The sequence below is a fragment of the Lepus europaeus genome, chromosome 14, assembly GCF_033115175.1.
Source record: "Lepus europaeus isolate LE1 chromosome 14, mLepTim1.pri, whole genome shotgun sequence".
Taxonomy (NCBI): Eukaryota; Metazoa; Chordata; class Mammalia; order Lagomorpha; family Leporidae; genus Lepus; species Lepus europaeus.
Genome location: NC_084840.1, coordinates 13278941 through 13291988, shown reverse-complemented (window position 1 = coordinate 13291988; position 13048 = coordinate 13278941). Strand labels below are relative to the sequence as shown.

The window sequence follows — 13048 nt, the reverse complement described above, 5'->3', positions numbered from 1 at the left end:
ACTCTCTCTTCTGAAGCAAAATAGAAGACCTAGAGTAAGAAAACGCATTGATGCACTCAATAGAAATTAGCAGTCCCCAGTTAAAGAGATGGCTGGGAAAGGGCAGAGTGTGGAAATGAAGGAGCAAATAAAACATCTCCAATACAGGTCATTCTGATTTTTTTAAAAATGTGTGCAAAATAGCATTGCTTTATTTAAAAACTGTGAAGAGTGAGCAAATAGGAAAAATTGTGCTACTTGAGTGCTCTATCCTAAACAGGGGTTATTTGCAATATTAATAAGATGAGTAACAGCCACACCAAACTAAGTTAAATTTTTTTTCTTGTTTTTTTAATTTTTTCTTTATACTAAGTTAAATATATTTGAAAATAATTACAATTCGAATTGACATTTTTGATGAGAATAAAATTAGGTAGTAGTAACTTCATTGTCCATCAGTCCTGAAGGATTAAAAAAAACCTCTATGAGCAATTTTATTTGTTTATGGTTCAACTCCAGGTGTCATTGGATATAATTCCATATGTCATCTTCTTCACTTTTCTACTTTTTCTTCCTATGTTGTGTAGTTACATACACATCCATAAACTGTTGTTATTATTTAAGTTTCCTATGACCTTTAGAGGCAGTAAGAGCAAGATTCCGACCAAATTGCCTGAGGACATATCCTGGCTTTGCCACTTCCAACTTAGCTGTACCCCTGAAATCCTCATTGGTAAAACACAAAACAGTTCTTACATCCAGTGAAAGTTGATTCATGTAGGTAGAAAGGGATTACAGTAGACCCTGGCATATAGTGGGATGTACTCTGTACTCATTGGATCCTGAGAATCAAAATAAAAACCAAGAAGCTGTCAAGGGCATTGCCTAGAAAATGACCAGGTATGAGTTATTGGGATTTTCGGGTTTCCTGTGTTTTTCTAGCTCTGCTCCCCGCATCCTGAGGTAAGGAGCCTCCTGCTTCGGGGTCAGTCAGCAAAATAAATACACAAACCACAGATTTAAATTTCTAGACGTTTCAACCATTCGGCTCAGGAAGCGGAGCAAGTAAATCCGATTCATTCTGGGCGGGGTATAATTAGACGAGAGGAGCGTCCTAAACCAATTTTTCCCTACTTAGCAGCTTTACCTACGGTTGCACCGGACAACCAAAATAATCGCCACGTTCGCTTTGGAAGTGCTGTAAGTCTCTTCCTCTTCAGCCCAACGGGTCTACAAAACCGAAAAGCACATTGCAGTCGTAGGGCGCTGGTTTCAGGGGTCGCTACGACCCCGCCGCCCCGCTCGCTTCCCCCGCGGGGAGCGCCGCGGCCCGGTCCTATCATTTAAATGAGGCGCTGCCGCCTCATTGGCCAGGAGCTGGACGCAGCGATTGGCCCCGCGGCGCTGTGGGCGGAGCCCGGAGGCGCCCATTGGCGGAGGCGGGAAGTTTAAACGAGGCGAGAGGCCACCCTTAGCTAAGCTCCTCTGTTGGGCTTTGGCGAATCTGCCGGGTTTCCTTTCGCTTCGCGGAGGCTGTGGGCTCTTGGAAAAGACAGCGGGAGAGAACGCCCTCACGACCTCCGGCAGCCGCCCCCTGAGGGAGAGCGGCCGGCGCGCGAGCTGCACGGCCCTCGGGAGCCGCCTTCGAGCCGCCATGGCGACCCGGCGAGCCGGACGGAGCCGCTGGGAGCTGAGCCCCACGGCGCGGCCGGGCCCCGCGGCTGAGGCGGCGGCGGCCTCCCCGCCCGTGCTGTCCCTCAGCCACTTCTGCAGGCCGCCCTTCCTGTGCTTCGGCGACGTGCGCCTGGGGTCCTCGCGCGCGCGGCCCCTGGCGCTGGACAACCCCAACGACGAGGTGGCCGAGGTGAAGGTCTCGCGCTTCCCGGCCGCCGAGCAGGGCTTCAGCGTGTCGCCGCGCTGCCTGGTGCTGCAGGTAGGCCGGGTGGGCCCTGGGGCGCCGTGCGGGGGCCCCTCGCGCGCGCTTGTGTCCTCCTCAGGAGGCCGGGGTGGCCAGGGACGCGGGCGGTGACAGCGCGTCCGGGCGCGCGCACTCGGCTTGTTCAGTATTGGGCTTTGCAAAATACTCTTGCGGCTCCAGATGCACAGACGGGTTTTTTTTTTTTTTCTTTTATTTATTTATTTATTTGACAGGCAGAGTGGACAGTTAGAGAGAGACAGAGAGAAAGGTCTTCCTTTGCCCAGACGGGTTTTCTTATAAACTGTTTCTCAAGTACATTGATTGCTCAGATCCACTTTTTTGATGTCTTCCACTTGGTTTCCTCCTAGACGTCTTCATACGCATGTGAACGTTAGCGTCAGGGTCACGACTTTTTTCTGATGGAATAGTTTTTGTTTTGGCTAAAGGTCTACAGCCAAAAACAAACCAAAAACCTCGAGAGATTTTCTGTATGCATCTGTGGTGTGTATGCACACTTTTAATATTTTTCTCTTTGCTGTACCTATGATTGTAATGATGTATCCAGTTTAGTATTAGCAATATCATCCCTTAGCTTTTACAGCATTGCGTTGGCCAGAGTGATGCCCCCAGTCCCATGTCTCATTTCTCCAGAAGATGCTGATCTGTTAGACAGCCGTGGCCCCTCTAAAGCTTCGGAAGCCGCCTGCCCCTCCCCTCTGAGTGTTTTTCCTTTCCGCTGGACCATAGATTCCTTTTCTAGCAACGTTAACACTTCTACTTACTCCTTTTTGTGATAAGCTGGAACTGAAGCTTTTTGTGTTTTGAATCAATTCTGTTTTATGGAGTAAAACTTTACTGTTCTTATTTTTTAAAGGCAACTGCTTGTGCTGTTATATAGCTTCCCTTCTAAAACACAAACTTGTCTTCCTCATGAGCGACAGCAGAGCTTGTCAGGGCAAAGTTTTGCAGTTGGCCGATTCTGACCACCTGCCAGGCTGTGGGGCGTGGATGCAAAGTGTGCCTGGGTTCTGGTGACTTTGACAAAGCTCTCTGAACATTAGTTTCTTATCTGTGAATGTGTATGATCTTAGTAATGGCTTCATAAAGATGTGAGCAGTGAATGAGTTTTAAAACACTTTCGACTTTGCAAGGAGCACAACAATTGACACATACTGTATGATGATGTGGATTTTAGAGGAAATTTAGTTGATCTGCTTTATATTTCTTTTTGAATAAAATCTTCATAATGCATAGTCATTATATCTGAAATAGAAGTGTTGTACATATTAAAGAAGTAGAAATATACAATCAAATTTTTAAGAACCGCTCAACTAAAGTAACTCTGCCTCATAGAATTAACATTCTATAATTTTAATTCTGTAGTGAATGCTGTTATTGCTAATAATTTCTTCCCTTATGATGGAATGAACACATAGGGTTGGAAAATATATTTGACTTACTAAATTTTGTTAGTAGGTAGAGTATTGGTGACTAATAATTTTAATCCCTTTTCTAAGTTATATGTAATATGCTTTCATTATTATGTAATTATCATAGTCATAATCACTTAAAATATGTTCTTTTACTGATAGCCTAAAGAAAAAATTGTGATTTCTGTTACCTGGACACCATTAAAAGAAGGCCGAGTAAGAGAGATTGTGACATTTCTTGTAAATGATATTTTGAAACACCAAGCAATATTACTAGGAAATGCAGAAGAAAAGAAAAAGAAAAAGGTAATGTTTTAATCATTCTGTGATTTGCTGCAAGAAAGTGTTTAATAATATGTAAAAATTATGTTCATTAGAGGCTTGGAGTAACATATACATTATTGCATTTTTAAGAGTAGTATTTAATAGCTGTCAACTTAATAGGTATATTTTGCTTATTTTTGCAGAGGAGTGTCTGGAATACCATTAGTAAGAAGAAAATCTCAGCCTCATCTAATTATAACAAAAGAATTTCAAATACTCAAAATGTTAATAAAACATTTAGTGTTTCCCACAAAGTTGACAGGGTTAGGAGCCCATTACAGGCTTGTGAGAATTTGGCCACGAATGAAGACTGTTCTCCAACAAAAAACAATTCTCTAACCCTTGAAGAAGATGAAATCCCCCTATCCCCTATCAGCCCTATTTTCAAAGAATGCCACGGTGAAACTTGCTTGCCACTGTCTGTACGTCGATCTACTACTTATTCATCTCTTCATGTATCTGAAAATGTGGAACTTTTGAAAGCAGAAGATGCCAACATTTCAAAACATTTTAGTTTTAGTGAGAAAGTTATAACTGAAACTTGCTTTAATGCTATACATATTAATGGTCAAAGTGAGGAGAACAATAAACTTACTTTTACTCCAAACTATTCTTCAACTTTGAACATTACACAAAACCAGGGAAATTTTTTAAGTCCAGATTCATTTGTAAATAATAGTCATGTGACTACTAATAGACTAGAAGCAGTGACATGCCCTTCATCAGATGCCTTTATGAGAGATGATTCAGAGCCTGTACATTTGGAGTCAAAAACTGTGCATGAAATTTATCGGACAATTTTAAGTCCAGATTCTTTCATAAATGATAACTATGGAATAAATCAGGAGCGAGAATCAGAGTCGGTTCATCCCATTTTATCCCCAAATCAGTTTGTAAAAGATAACATGGCATATCTGTGTACATCGCAGCAAACAAGTAAAGTGTTGTTATCAAGTGAAAATTACCAAGTCCCAGAGTCTCCTCAACAGTGTGCGAAAAGTGAAATTTTGCCATGTATTCCTACACATCAGGGTGTAAAATCTCCTAAAACTGTTTTTGAAGGAATTAAAGTTGTGGAAATGAAGCCAAATCACTACAGTCTCAGAAAACAAAATCATCCTACATTTCCTGCAGTTCAAGATGGTTCCAGTCACAGCCATGATAAAGAACCTAAAAGACGCCCAATACTTTCTGCCACTGTTACTAAAAGGAGGGCCACCCATGGCAGAGAAAACCAATCTGAGATGAATAAACCAAAAGCAAAAAGATGCCTCAGCAATGCAGTGAATGAAAAAGTAATCAGTTATCAGAAAGAGAAAAGCGGTTTTCATTCTTTTCTTCCAATTATAGATCCAGAATTAAGTAACTCCAAAAGTTATAAAAGTGAAATAACTCCCCCTTCAAGGAAAGCTTTAGTTATTCGTAAAAGAAAGAGTGAGGGAACCATGGAAGATGGGAATGTGAGAGTTGCTGTTACAGAACATACAGAAGTGCGAGAAAGCAAAAGAATCCACTTTCCTCCCTTGGAGTCTAAAACATCAACTGTTAAAAAAACAAAAAGCACAGTAACACCTATTTCAAAATGTTTCAGCAACAGAGAGAAATTAAACCTGAAGAAGAAAACTGGTGAGTCTTATTTTATCTCAGTGAACGTAAAACTATAAGGTATATTTTCTATTTCTTTTGGTTTAGTTAATCATTAGTTTCTTTCAGATTGGTAAATCTGTTATTGATACATGTTCTTAACATATAATTTAACCTGGTTGCTTACTGAAAGATGGAACAAATGAGGTGTGGAACCTGATTTTGATATAGTTATTATCCTAGCCTTATTTATACTTTTGGTATTTTATTCACCTCAAATTTTCTACATTAATTGTGATGACTAAAAAATACAGCATTCTAGTATATATCTTTACTTTTAGAAGATTTTTAACTGAGAAATACAAATTGTACATGTTTATAGATTATCATGAGATGTTTTAGTACCTGTGTACATTGTGTTATTCTCAAATCAGGGTCTTTCGCTCCTCAAACATTTATCATTTCTTCGTGGTGGACACATCCAAATCCTTTTCTCCAACTTTTTGTTAAAAAAAATGTGCAGTTGAGGACACTTTAGAAAGTTCATGGAATAATGGAATTAATTTATAAGTTTATTTTGGTGCCAAACCTTTTGAAATCCATGTATAGTTTTTTCATAAAACATGTTTTCCATGATCTTTCCATACATTATTGTTAGCTAATATCACCCTTCTATGCAGCAGAACACAGGAGCTTCTTACTCTTATGTAACTGTAAATTAGTATCCATTAATGAAACTTTCTCCATCCCCCTGTCCCTTAATCTCCACATATTCTGGTGACAGCTTTCTATAGTCAACTTCTATGAGACCAACTTTTTTAGATTCTATGTATGAGTGGGATTATACAGTACTTGTCATTATGTGCCTGGCTTATTTCACTTAATAACTTTTAGTTTTGTCCATGTTGTTGCATACGGTAGGATTTCATCCTTTTTATGGCTAAATAGTATTCCCTTATGTATTTGTACCACATTTTACAAATCCATCTGTCAGTTGAGGGGTACTTATGTGATTTCCATTTATTGGCACTTGTGAATAGTGCTGCAGTTAACATGGGAGAACAGATGTCTCTTTGATAGGCTGATTTCCTTTCCTTTGGATATATAGCCACTAATGGGTTGCTAGATCATATGTTCATTCTATTTTTAAGTTTTTAAGGAACCTCCATGCTATTTTCCACAATGGTTTTACTAATTTACATTCCTCCTGACAGCTTGCAAAGATTCCCTTTTCTTTACCACGTTGCCACTACTGGTTATCTATTGTCTATTTGATAATAGCCAATCTCTTGTATTTATCTTAATTACTGAGTTCTTGGCATCTCCCTAATTTTACAGCCATAGAAAGTGTTTTCACATGCCTCATTTTAGTTCAGATTTTGATCGACAGGCCCAGTGATGTGCATGGCTCCATAATACTGTCTGAAAGAATGCAGCAAAGGCCCTTGCAAATTCTGTGCTCCCAGGGACTTCATGCTCCCTCAGCCTCTGTCCAGCCATTAATTGGAAATATAGTTAGGCCCCGAAGTTCTTCAGTCTTTTGCAGAAAAACCTCATTGTTTCTTCACTAGTATTGAAAGCTTCACCACTGGTATCTGCCTCAGAAATAGTCAGGCTCTGTCCCACCATGCCCCTTTCACCCATATTACTTCTTTTGACAATCAAGGTCCACACAGGAAAACAGACTCTGCTAGTTCTTACACCATGCTATTTAAAAGAATCCCAGGAAATGTGAGGAACTTCAAAAAGTTCATGGAAAAAGGAATTAAATGCTAATGCAAAATTTTCATGAACTTTTTGAAGCTCCCTCATATGATATCTTGTACCTATATTAACTGTTTCTTTGCTTGTATGGTTTTCTGTAGATATATTCTGATCAGATAATAAGTTCTTTGATTGTAATGAACATATTTATTTTGATCTCCTTTGAGGTATACAATAAAAGATGAATGAATGAATTAGCGAATGTACGAATGAACCACTGAAATGTTGACAATCATAGCTACAGTTTGTTTGAGGCAGCCACTTTGTTGAGCTGCTTTCCTAGATTTTGAAAGAATTGTACACATGAAGTACCTGCTTTATGAGCCTGTCTGAGAGCCAAGTAACTTTCTAGAGTAATTCTAAATTTCTTTTCTGGCAAATCTAGAAAAGCAGAGAAAGAAAGCAATTTTCTAGGTGGATTTATTTAACACTGATAATGTGTCCACTATGAGCTGTGCATTGGCCTAGTATCTATGGATACAGGGAGAAAAGGCATAATTTCAGTCCTCATATTGCTGTCTATCCTATGAATAAACTATGCCCAGGGATTTAGAGAGTCTCTGTAGAGGCAGAGGCATTGTGTATGTGGTAGGCTTCCAGGACAATAACCTGGTTCCAGACAGAGGATTGGCTTTGGCAAGCATTCAGAATAAAGGCTTTCTCTTCAGAAATTTAGGAAGAAGCTTATAACCTAATATTTCATTGCAGTTTGATTATATTCCTTATTTTTTCACAATTAACACAGCTTTGAAATATCTCTAATATAAAGTTAAGCAAACTTTCTCTAATGGTCCAAATAATACCTGTTTTACACTTTGCAGGCCATATTTCTTTTTTTTTTTTTTAATTTTTTATTTTTTTGACAGGCAGAGTGGACAGTGAGAGAGAGAGACAGAGAGAAAGGTCTTCCTTTTTGCCGTTTGTTCACCCTCCAATGGCCGCTGCGGCTGACGCGCTGCGGCCGGCGCACCGCGCTGATCCGATGGCAGGAGCCAGGTGCTTATCCTGGTCTCCCATGGGGTGCAGGGCCCAAGCACTTGGGCCATCCTCCACTGCACTCCCTGGCCACAGCAGAGAGCTGGCCTGGAAGAGGGGCAACCGGGACAGAATCCGGTGCCCTGACCGGGACTAGAACCCGGTGTGCCAGCACCGCAAGGCGGAGGATTAGCCTGTTGAGCCGCAGCGCCGGCTACAGGCCATATTTCTATCAGGCTACTCAACTCTGCCACTGTAGTGGGAAAGCAGCCATTGATCATCTGCAAATTAGTGGCTGGGTCCCACTAAGACTTTATTTACAAAAACTAAAATTTCAATTTCATATGATTTTTGTGTAGCCGGCCATAGCAGAGAGCTGGATCAGAAGTGGAGCAGCCGGGACTAGAACTGGTGCCCATATGGGATGTTGGTGCTTCAGGCCAGGGCGTTAATCCAGTGTGCCACAGCGCCAGCTCCTCATTTTCTAATTCACTCTGGAAATGCCCACAGTGGCTGGGAGGCAAAGCCAGAAGCCAAGAACTCAAATCAAGTCTCCTCTGTGGATGGATGGAACCCAGTTGAGCCATCACTGTAGCCTTCCATAATTTGCATGGGAGGGAGCTGGAATCAGGAAATAGGAGTCAGACTCGCATTCTGATGTGGGATGCAGGCTTCCTTACACACATCTTAACCATTTGGCCAAGTGCCCACCTGGGTATAAAACATTTTTGAAGTCCATGCATAGATTTTTCTTTTTCTTTCCTTTTTTTTTTTTTTTGACAGGCAGAGTGGACAGTGAGAGAGAGAGAGACGGAGAGAAAGGTCTTCCTTTTCCATTGGTTCACCCCCCAATAGCCGCTGCGGCCAGCACACCGCGCTGATCCGAAGCCAGGAGCCAGGTGCTTCTCCTGGTCTCCCATGGGGTGCAGGGCCCAAGCACTTGGGCCATCCTCCATTGCACTCCCGGGCCATAGCAGAGAGCTGGCCTGGAAGAGGGGCAACTGGGACAGAATCCGGCGCCCCAACCGTGACTAGAACCGGGTGTGCCGGTGCCGCAAGGCGGAGGATTAGCCTGTTGAGCCGCGGCACCGGCCATGCATAGATTTTTTATAACACATACTTTCTGTGAACTTTTTAAGATGACTTGTATGAGTATTCCCATCGAGGAAGACTTTCCTACCCTTTTTTTATACTTTTTTTTTTTTTTTAATTTGACAGATAGAGTTAGACTGAGAGAGAGACAGAGAGAAAGGTCTTCCTTCCATTGGTTCACCCCCCAAATGGCCGCTATGGTCGGAGTTATGCTGATCCAAAGCCAGGACCCAGGTGCTTCCTCCTGGTCTCCCATGTGGGTGCAGGGGCCCAAGCACTTGGGCCATCCTCCACTGCCTTCCCAGGCCACAGCAGAGAGCTGGACTGGAAAAGAAGCAACTAGGATTAGAACCTGGCACCCATATGGGATGTAGGCGCTGCAGGCAAAGGATTAACCAAGTGAGCCACGGCGCCAGTCCCATGCCTTTTTTATACTTTTCCATACTAGACCAAAAACTTGGTAAGAGCTGAGAATGTATCTTTCGGTTCTACATATTCCCAACACCTAGCACAGAGTCCTGGAATATGAGTACACAATAAGTTGTTGAATCTAGATTTTTGCTTCTGTAGACAAAGAACAAATTCTAGTTTATGGTCTATAACTTCAAACTGTTGGTTTCATTGATCACTGAATTGGTAGTGCTAATGCCTGGATCATAGAAGTGATTAAGTATTGCTAAGTGAATATGATTATGAAGGAATCAAACTTGTTTAATTTTAATGTTAATGGATATGTTTTCTAATTTATTTCAGATTCATTAGTATTCAAAACTCCTATTTATAAAACAAATAAAAGGACAAAACCTATTATTGCTGTGGCGCAGTCCAGTTTGACCTTCATAAAACCTCTAAAAACAGGCAAGTGTTTATTAAATTTAAACTCCGAAAAAGTGACATGGATTGAGCCATTAATTGCATTTCAAATGGAAATGGAATAATACTTTTGTTGAATAAAGGTTTTGAACAACTGTTAAAAGGTATATTCAAATTATATTTGAGATATTCTAACAGATTTGATGAAGCTGATTCATGACACGTTAGGATTTTTAGATAACCAAGAAGTGTTGCTTTATGTTTTTCCCTTTTGCTTTAATTGTATTTCATGACCAAAATACTTTCAATTCTTTACAACGAGGAGTGGGAAGGCAAATTTGTTCAGTGTTTTAAAGATGGTTTTGCTAATAAAAATGGCCTTTTGCTATGTGTTAAATAATATTTTAAAGGAAATTTTTTCATGCAATTATCTAATTGTATTCTTAGATATTCCTAGACATCCAATGCCTTTTGCTGCAAAAAACATGTTTTATGATGAGCGTTGGAAGGAAAAGCAGGAACAGGGCTTCACTTGGTGGCTAAATTTTATATTGACTCCTGATGACTTCACTGTAAAAACAAATGTTTCTGAAGGTAAGCATTAAATTAGTATTTAAGTTAAATAATACTCTTGTTTTAACATCAAAATTATAGCACGATTTGTCATTCTTTAATTACATATATTTTATATTGTAGTTGATGGCATGGTTCACGATTTCATTGTAAATGCTAAAGGTAAAACATGTAAGAATGCTTACCTGCACGGGTTTACATAGATTTTTCTGTACTGAAAGTACTGAAATTTATTTTTGTTCTTTGCTTTCTATTCTCTCTCATCATTGAATGCAATCAGTTCTGTATAGCCTGATCATGTTGGGCATACTGTCTCTGCTGTCAGGTACATTGGTTTTCAAAATATATAAGCAAGCTATTGGATTATGAGGAATCTGAAAAAAAATTATATTAGGAATAGTTAGAATATTTCTGTATTTATTCTGGGAAAGGGAAGACTTGAGTGTGGGACACAGTGGAGACATGGGACCCTTCAAATATTTGAAAGGTTTTATTGTGAAAGAGAAGGAAATTAACCTTTGTGTAGCTGTCACATTGAAGTTATAAGAATTAGTTTCAGCTCAAGATAAGGAAATCCCTTAAACACATTTAAATTGTCAAACCATCTACAGACTATCTTTTAAAATAGTGATTGCCCTATGTTGTAATGTTTGAATAAATACCCATTTGTATGTGTCAGAGAAACATGTACAGGATTTCTGCATGTATGAGATGTCTTTGGATTAGGTGATCTCTAAGATCACTTATTTTTCCTTGGAGGATAAAAGCCAGATGTTTAGTTCTCAAGAGAAAATAAATGCTTTACAAAAATTTGTGTACATTTCATACTTTAATTGTTATTTAAAAACTTCATTCCTGAGAAGCTTGCCTTTTTATGAATTTATAAATAGGACAGAAATAGACATGCCAATTCAGAGGCCATTTTATTAGGATTAGTGATCATACTGTTGGAACTTATGCTGGAGGTGGTGGGAAGTGGTTAGACTGGAGATATATTTTGCAATTAGAACTGACAGATTGCAATGATAGATGATTGGCCTTTGATATTCAGTGAATGCTGACACCTGTATTTTGAGATAAGGAAGACAGAGCGATAGAAACTTGGAGAGAGTGTTGATTGTTCTGTGTTGCATTTTATTACTGGATTGGAGACAGTTACAGAGATATTTTTTAACCAGAAACATTTTTCCTTTTTTTTTTCTAGTAAATGCTGCTACTCTTCTTTTAGGAGTGGAGAATCAACATAAAATAAGTGTTCAGAGAGCACCTACAAAAGATGAAATGTCTCTTAGAGCTTATACTGCTCGATGCAGGTTGAACAGATTGCGTCATGCAGCATGCCGTTTATTTACTTCTGAAAAAATGGTTAAAGCTATTAAAAAGCTTGAAACTGAAATTGAAGCTAGGCGATTAATTGTTCGGAAAGATAGACACCTTTGGAAGGATGTGGGTAAGAAGATTCCAGAAATCTTGAGATAAAGATTTTGTATTCCCTTCCCACCCATAGCTTTAGTGAGGAATAACATAAAAATTGTATATGCTTAAGGTATACAACATGATGTTCTTAACATGTATATATTACAGAAATGATGCCAATAACCAAGCTGATTATCATATATATTACCTCACATAATTACATTTTTATGTATATGTGTGGTGAGAGCATTTAAAAAACACTTTTTTTTTTAAGATTTATTTATTTATTTATTTGAAAGGCAGAGTTACACAGCAAGAGGGAGAGACACAAGGAGAGAGAGAGAGAGAGATTATCTGCTGGTTCACTCCTCAAATGGCTGCAACAGCCAGAGCTAAGCCAGGCTGAAGCTAGCAGCCAAGAGCTTCATCTAGGTCTCCCACATGGATGGCAGGGGCCCAAGAACTTGAGCCATCTTCCACTGCTCCACGTGCATTAGCAGGGAGCTGTATGGGAAGTAGATCATTTGGGACTTGAATTTGCTCCCATATGGGTTGTCAGTGTAGCAGGTGGTGGCTTAACCCTCTATGCCACGATGCTGGCCCCAAGATACTCTCTTAAATATGATACAGTGTTTATATATTTACTTATATAAAGTGAACAAATTTCATGTAATTCATATATACAGATTTAAAGCATGATGCTCCCCACCCTACCCTCCCTCTTGCCCACATTCCCACCCTTTCTCTTCCTTCTTTTATTTTTTCCTTTTAATTTTTACAATGACATACTTTCAGTTTATTTTGTAATCACAACCTTAACCCTTCACTAAATAAAGAATTCAATAAGTAGTAAGTAGAAAACCCACTGTTCCTCAAGTATAGACAAGGGCTGTAAACAGTAATTAAATCTCAGAATGTCAATTTCGCTCATACATTAGGTACCCTGTATTTAGTTAGCACAAATTAGGGAAAGCATATGATACTTTTCTTTTAGGGACTGTCTTATTTCAGTAAGAATAATGGTTTCCAGTTGCATCCATTTTGTTGTAAAAGACAGGATTGAATTCTTTTTATAGCTGAGTGGTATTTCATAGTGTTTATATAACACATTTTCTTTATTCAGTCATAAGTTGGTGAACATCTGGGTTGGTTCCATATCTTAGCTATTGTGAATTCAGCT

General features: G+C 39.6%; 1 protein-coding gene across 1 annotated transcript in view; it reads left to right on the top strand.

The window, feature by feature from the left end:
• Nucleotides 1-1633: 1633 nt before the first annotated feature.
• The window catches only part of ASPM (assembly factor for spindle microtubules), a 58679-nt gene continuing 47264 nt past the window's right edge, over nucleotides 1634-13048 (top strand). Inside the window, exons 1-6 of the mRNA XM_062211541.1 lie at nucleotides 1634-1912; nucleotides 3490-3633; nucleotides 3795-5277; nucleotides 9820-9924; nucleotides 10327-10473; nucleotides 11657-11902. Of these exons, the coding sequence (XP_062067525.1) occupies nucleotides 1634-1912; nucleotides 3490-3633; nucleotides 3795-5277; nucleotides 9820-9924; nucleotides 10327-10473; nucleotides 11657-11902 (2404 nt within the window). The remainder of the gene's footprint in view (nucleotides 1913-3489; nucleotides 3634-3794; nucleotides 5278-9819; nucleotides 9925-10326; nucleotides 10474-11656; nucleotides 11903-13048) is intronic.